This window comes from Mustela nigripes, chromosome 8, assembly GCF_022355385.1.
Source record: "Mustela nigripes isolate SB6536 chromosome 8, MUSNIG.SB6536, whole genome shotgun sequence".
NCBI lineage: Eukaryota > Metazoa > Chordata > Mammalia > Carnivora > Mustelidae > Mustela > Mustela nigripes.
The window spans coordinates 10,164,412-10,170,701 of record NC_081564.1 but is presented as its reverse complement, the minus strand read 5'-3'; the positions used below and the strand labels follow the sequence as shown (position 1 = coordinate 10,170,701).

At 52.7% G+C, this 6,290-nt stretch overlaps 1 protein-coding gene across 1 annotated transcript; it reads right to left on the bottom strand.

The window, feature by feature from the left end:
- Nucleotides 1-1,156: 1,156 nt before the first annotated feature.
- On the bottom strand, nt 1,157-6,070 carry RITA1 (RBPJ interacting and tubulin associated 1). Its single transcript, XM_059408482.1, has 4 exons — nt 5,790-6,070; nt 5,473-5,615; nt 4,734-5,096; nt 1,157-2,224 (listed from the first exon to the last, which is right to left on the bottom strand). Exons 3-4 carry the CDS (start codon nt 5,039-5,041, stop codon nt 1,717-1,719), a joined length of 816 nt encoding a protein of 271 aa, XP_059264465.1. The 5' UTR covers nt 5,042-5,096; nt 5,473-5,615; nt 5,790-6,070; the 3' UTR covers nt 1,157-1,716.
- Between the last annotated feature and the right edge of the window lie 220 nt (nt 6,071-6,290).

The following is a 6,290-nucleotide window of genomic DNA, read 5'->3' as shown; positions in this document are numbered from 1 at the left end:
CCCTGGGCTGCAGCCTTTTTGGCCCAACTCTGGGCCATGGCTGCAATGGACGTACCAGCCACCAGGGCAGTGGGCTGTGGTCTCAGCTGCCAGCAGGAGGTTGAGGGTAAGGGCTTGGGGGGCCAGGGTACTCCAGGAGGATGAGGTTTTCAGGTCAGGGACTGTCCTAGATAAATCCAGCTGTTTTTTTCTGGAAACATCTCATCCGTATACCCTGGCGTCCGCCTGTCTCCTGGCGCCGAGCAGCAGCCCCTTTTAGATGGCAGACCCCACAGGTTGCACCACGGCCCACCACTCCCAGCTGCCTTCCGCACACACATGGCCCCTGTCAGTTTCTCCAGTCTCATCGCACTTGGGCTGTCGCCCTCTTCAGCGTACTTGGGCGGAGAGACATACCTGGTTTGTCTACCTTAACACGGGGCAAGGAAATAAAGGCCGAGGAGAGCTGGATGTCTTTGGTGAAACCAAAGAGGAAACGAACTCTCTGAAAATTCTAGGAGTTTAAACATCTTGCATGTTTGCAAAGTGTGCCAAGAGTGTGGCTGGTTTGCTTTGCTCACGGCCCGCCTGACCCCTGTAGGCACATGCATGTGTGTCCCTGGTCCTAGCCACCGTCGGTCCCTTCCATGTCCGCTCCTCCCCATGTCCGCTCATCCCCTTGGAGGTGATGAACCAATGACGTGGCTGTCAACTGGGCTCTCTAGAATCCCAGTGCCTCTTGGAGGTGCAATGCAGGGAAATGGGGACACAGGCCAAAGCCTAGCCCCCCACCCAAATCCAGCAGGATCCTGGGATTCTGGGTGCAACTCAGAGCGGAATAAGCGATCTGCCCCGGGGTGGTGCAGATAGCAAGCACCGGAGCCAGAGAGCAGGGCGCTCCCGGACTGCTTATGCCTGTTCGTCCTGGGTGCTCTCCACATCCCATGTGTAACTTTCTAGCCTTCTCAGACTTCTCCACTTGGCGGAGTCCTCATCACTCTGTGTTTTGGGAAAATGTGGGAAATGCAGGAAGCCCATGTTCTCAAACCTCAGTCGTGAACTGACCACAGTTATAGTTTCTGCCACTTCACCGTATTTTTTAACTTTGTTATTTAATTCAACCCAGGCCTATGTTGGTCCTTACCCTAAGGAAAATAAAAATTAGTCAAGGCATGTCTTTGATGAGCTACTGATACATTTTTAATATGTGAAAATAAATACATGATTATTAAAATAAAAACATGTCCACCCACGTGTCACCCAGCTCCTCTGCTCCCCATGGTCCATTCACTGTGCCTGGGAAAACTCCAGATTCAGCTGGAGACGCATCTTGACCAGGAAACTTGGCTGGAAGGAAGAAGGGACCCACCAGATTGGTGATCGTGCCACTTACCCACCTGTAGCAGCAAGAGGATGTTGTGGGAGTGATGGGGGAGTGGTGGACCCCTCCCAGGGGCACTCTAGGTTGGCACTCATACAGTCGGTAGCTCTAGCAAGAGTGGAACAGACATCTCAAGGGGCAGCCGTGAATCCCCATGGTGGTTAGATAGTAAGAAACTGGCAGTTGTCAGCATAAAGGGAGGCACTGCCCACTCTCGCTATGTCTGCCCCCATCCCCCACTCCTGAGCACATCTCCAGTGCCTCATGGTTACCTAGGAGACTCTGGTCTGCCCTCCTCTGAAACTGGGCCCCTCACAGTAACCCTGCGGGCAGACCTGATGAGAGGACCAAGAAACTCATTTCCAAGGGGGCTTCGGTTTCTGGGAGGCCCCACCTTGCTGAGGGGCGGCTGGCACTGAAACACGAACCGAGCGAGCCCTGGGCGTCACTAGGGGGCTCTGGAAGGTCACCCCTGACGGGAAAGGCCTGGGATCCCGAGGCCCGCTGGCGTGGGGGGCACTGGCGGGTGGGCGACCAGTGCTGGGGACATTCAGGTGTGTGAGGGAATGAGAACGCTCCCGCCTCCGAGGCTGTGGAGAGTCTAACCCACCCCTGCACAGCTTCTGGGAGTCTGCCGCCACTGTGGGCTCTGTCTTCAACGGACCAGCTGGGTGAATGGCTCGCAGTGGGGTCTCCCTGGGGCGGGATGAGTAGCTGCCCCTAGGGGTGGCTGGGGGGGTCCAGAAGAGGGCATGGAGTTTGGCAGCGCCCCCCTTTGCCATCGACGGGCCTTCCCAGGTGGTGCCCTCGGGTCGGGAGCCAAACAGCGACTCATCACAGTAAGAAGGAGTGTGGCTGATCAGTCTGGCAAAGGGAAAAGAAATGCAGTGAGCTGGGGGAATGAACAAACCCTAAAAACCTTAAGCCCCCATCCCCTGCCATCTGCAGTGGCAGCAAGGGCTGCCTCTAGATCCCAAAGTCCCTGTCTCCTAGCCCGGCATTAACAGCGAGGCCACAGCCCCATGTCTGTTGTTTTTCCCCTGCCAAGGAGCCCGTCTCCTGCACCCTGACCTCCCCCTTTCCCTTATGCATGTCCAGGCCTGGCTAATTTGCATATTCCATCTTCCTGGCCACACTGATTGGCTTGGGAAAGGCCACAGGACTCATTCCATCCAATGAGCACCTGCCTTAGGACTCTTGTTGAAACTACTAAGAAAGATGTTTGCCAACTGGCCCTCATAAGCCGGCCTCCAACAACAATTTGAGCCCTTGACAAACAAGCCTTAAACATCCTTTTTCTGCTGAAGCCAGTTTGGGCAAGTTTTCTGTCACTTGTATCTCAGAGTCCCAGTTCATAGAGCCCCAATCTTACAGTCTTTACTTTTTTTTTTTAACCTCCAATTTTCCTTCTCCCTAGCGGCCTTGTCAGCCAAGCTCTCTGCAGCCCTGTGGTCACTGTATTTGAAATGACACAGGGTGGTGCCTGGCCTTGAGAGGGCGCTCACTTTGAACTTGTGTTACAATGCTGACCTTGCCTCATCACTAGAGAAGTTTTTTGGAAATGTTTGAGTATTTATTGAGGGCTCTTTAAGTGCAGACCCAGAACTCAGCCTGCCATGGGCATCATCTCATTATTTCTCACAAACGTCCACAGGAGGGAGATATGATAATCCCATCTTACAAACAGAAAAAGGAGGCATAGGGAGGGGAAGCCCCGCTCCTTTCATCAGCAAGAGGGTGGAGACAAGATTCAAATCCAGCCTTGCTCAAGGACCCAAGCTCTAGGATCAGCCTGTCAGGTATAAGAGACTTCTAAGCTTCTCCCTTTTAATGAGATTCACTCAGCAACTATTTTTTTCTATTAATCTCACAAATATTCACGGCATGCCAGTGAGGTGTCAGCTCCATGTCTTTTGGCCAGGACTGAAAGTGCTTCTGTGTTCAAACCCCAAGTCTTTGAAAAGTCCACTTTTTGCCACTTGATTTAATTGCTCAAACCATAGCCGCTTGTTGCCTAGGTCTGTCTGGCGCCAAAGGTTTTACTCAGTAGCATCTCTCTCTCTCATGCACCTTCTCACTTGACACTCTCTACCCGTCAGCATCATGCACAAAATTCCATCCTCCAGGACAGCATGGAGTTGACCTCCCTTGTCATGGACACTATACCTCTGTGAATGTGGCCCATACTTACATCAGCGTTTTCAGCTACGTTGTAGGTGGCAGTGTCGCTAATGTCAACCTGACCCAACTTTACAACCCCTACATCAAATGCATGGCACTCAAGCTGGCATAATAATAAGAGACTCTTGCTTTTTCTCTCACTGAATTTTATCTCCTTAAATAGGGACCCATTCCCACTGTACTTCGTTCCACCAATCCATGTCCCTCCTGGCTTGGAATGGACCCTAAATAGGATTGGCTGGTTGTTATAGACTGAAGTACGTCTTCCCGAAATTCACACTGAATTGGAAAGACATAATTAGGTTTAAACGCGGTCCTATAGGTAGGCTGTAAAGCAATAGGGCTGCTGTCCTTGTAAGAAGCGGGAAGGCCCCACGAATGTACGTGCTCACAGAGAAAAGGTCATATAAGAACAGGGCGAGAAAGTGACTCTCTGTAAGCCAAGGATAGGTTTCAGCCTTCTAGTACCTTGAACTTGGACGTCTAGCTTGTAGAACTGTGAGAAAACAAATTCCTGTTGTTTAAGCTTCCCAGTCCATGGTATTTTATTATAGTGGCTATAAATGACTAATATTCTAATCTTCAGTGTTTTGTCCAAACCACTGAGAAAAATTAACAAGAGCGAGCCCTGTGGCCCACCACTAGGCACATCCCTCCAGGCTGATACCAACCTGAAATAATCCAAATAACCTAATTCATTAACTTACAATAATAACTATCAGCATCAACTCTGTTTTTCTAGCTTGTTCATGAAAAGGCGGCAAAAACCATTTCCGAAACAACTTGCTGAGACTGGGACCCACCACGTCTATGTCATTTCATGGATCAACCACATTAATTTTCTTACGCAAACTGGCTCTGTGATCTTGCTCTGTGATCACCTGACACCCTCCCACACACACACCGTGGACCTCACTGGCTTGGTCTGTGGCATTTGGAAATGGATGTTCAACCATAGTTACCATCACTTACTGAGAGCTTCCTGTCAGGGTACTATGCCAAGCCCTCTACACACCTCACTTCATTTATTCTCAATAATCCCACTAGGTCCCATTTTCCACATCAGGAAACTGCAGCTCAGAGAGGTCAAGGTACTCGCCCAAAGTCACACAGCATATCAACAGCAAGGCTCTAGTAGGAACCCAGGTGGCTTCATGGGTACAGGAATGAGTGTATCACCCTATCCTGTTACCTGTATTTGTTCTTCTTCCTTGGTGTGAGGGTTGGGGTGCTGCCCCTGGAGGAGGTCTCACAGCTCCCATTGGTCCCTGAGGCCCGTGATGTCCCTGTGCCCACTCCACTGGTTCTGTTAGTCTTCTCCACCCAGGGTGGGTCAAAGTCTGGTGGTGTGGGCCGGGTAGACGCAGGGCTGCCAAACAAAGACTCATCCACATATGACGCCCTAGCCTTGACCCGGTGGCTGCCCCGGCAACGATGCTGAAGATGAAGGGTCTGCATCCCACTGACGGCCAGCTCCACAGGGGTCTTCATGCTGCCCATGGTTCTGCGTGATAGCAGGCATGCTTTGCCTGCCAGGTCCTGCTTCCAGGGCTCCCTGTGAAAGGGGGTCAGGGTGGCACCCGTCCACTTGTCAGTCCCAGCAGAGGAAGATTAGTCTGTCTCTTAAGTTCCCAACCCAAGGACAAAAGGGGAGCTGCCAGTCCCAGGGGACACTTCAGAAATGTGTTCATCTGTCTTTTGGCTGTCAGAACAAGAGGAAGAAGAGGTGCTACTGGCAAACATTTAATGAATATATATGCATTCCTAGCATGCAATGCTCAGTGTTGAACGCTAGGGGGATGAAGAGATGGGGCCTGTACCTATTTTGGCACCAATGAGAAAACTTCGCATGGTGGGATGGGGAGACAGGGCAGGTCCTTATATCCTGTATATGTTTATGGGGTGAACAACCAGCATTATCTCATGCCTACCTTGTGCAAAAAGCTTTGCAAGCATTGTTTCATTTAATCCTCGTAATAGTCCTTTGAAGCAGCTTTGGTTATGTCCATTCTACAGATGACAAAACTGAGACTTCAGAAGCCCACGTCACACCTGTAAGTCGCACCTAATAAAGCTAGAACAGTAGAAGAGAAATCAGAACCTGACAGAGGAGAGCAGAGTTTATGCACTTAACCATTCTACGACTGGCGGGTCACACCCATCCCTCCAATTGCCCCATATTCCCCGCTCCCCAAGTCAGTGCCCGGTTTATATCCGAGGTCCCTACATGCTTGACTTATCTTCCTACCTGAGCATCTCCGTTCCAGGATGCCGGCTGCAACCTCAGCGCCCCCTCCTCACCAGGTCTGGACTCCGCGGCAGATGTCTCCGAGAACTCAGTTTATCTGCAGCCGAAACCCCGGGAGTCCGGGAGCCCTGGAGCCCAGGTACCTCGAGCGGTCTCACACCCCTCGCCCCAGCCCCAGCCCCAGCCCCGGGAACCGCAGGGACCGACTCACGCCGCAGGCCAGGTCCTAGAGACGCGTGATCCGCGCGCGCAGCCCACGGCAACCAGCAAGGGGCGGGGCGGGGCGGGGCGGGGCGGCGCGGCCGGAACCATCAGCACCGGGGGGGAGGGCACCCCGTTCCGGACGGCCCCGGCGTTTCCCCGAAGCCTCGGAGAAGGCCCGCTCAGGCCAGTCAGGGATGTGTCCGGGCATGCGCGCCAATCCTCCTGGGTCTACAGGTGAGGTAGTGGGCGGGGTGTGTGTGGGGGAGCCCGCATAGACGCGGTGCCCCCCTCCCGGCC

Coding starts and splice junctions, on each gene's coding strand:
- RITA1 (XM_059408482.1), bottom strand. CDS start 5,041: ATGGGCAGCATGAAGACCCCTGTGGAGCTGGCCGTCAGTGGGATGCAG. Junction 2,225..4,733: donor AGGAAGAAGAACAAATACAG/GTAACAGGATAG, acceptor TCCCTTTGCCAG/ACTGATCAGCCACACTCCTT.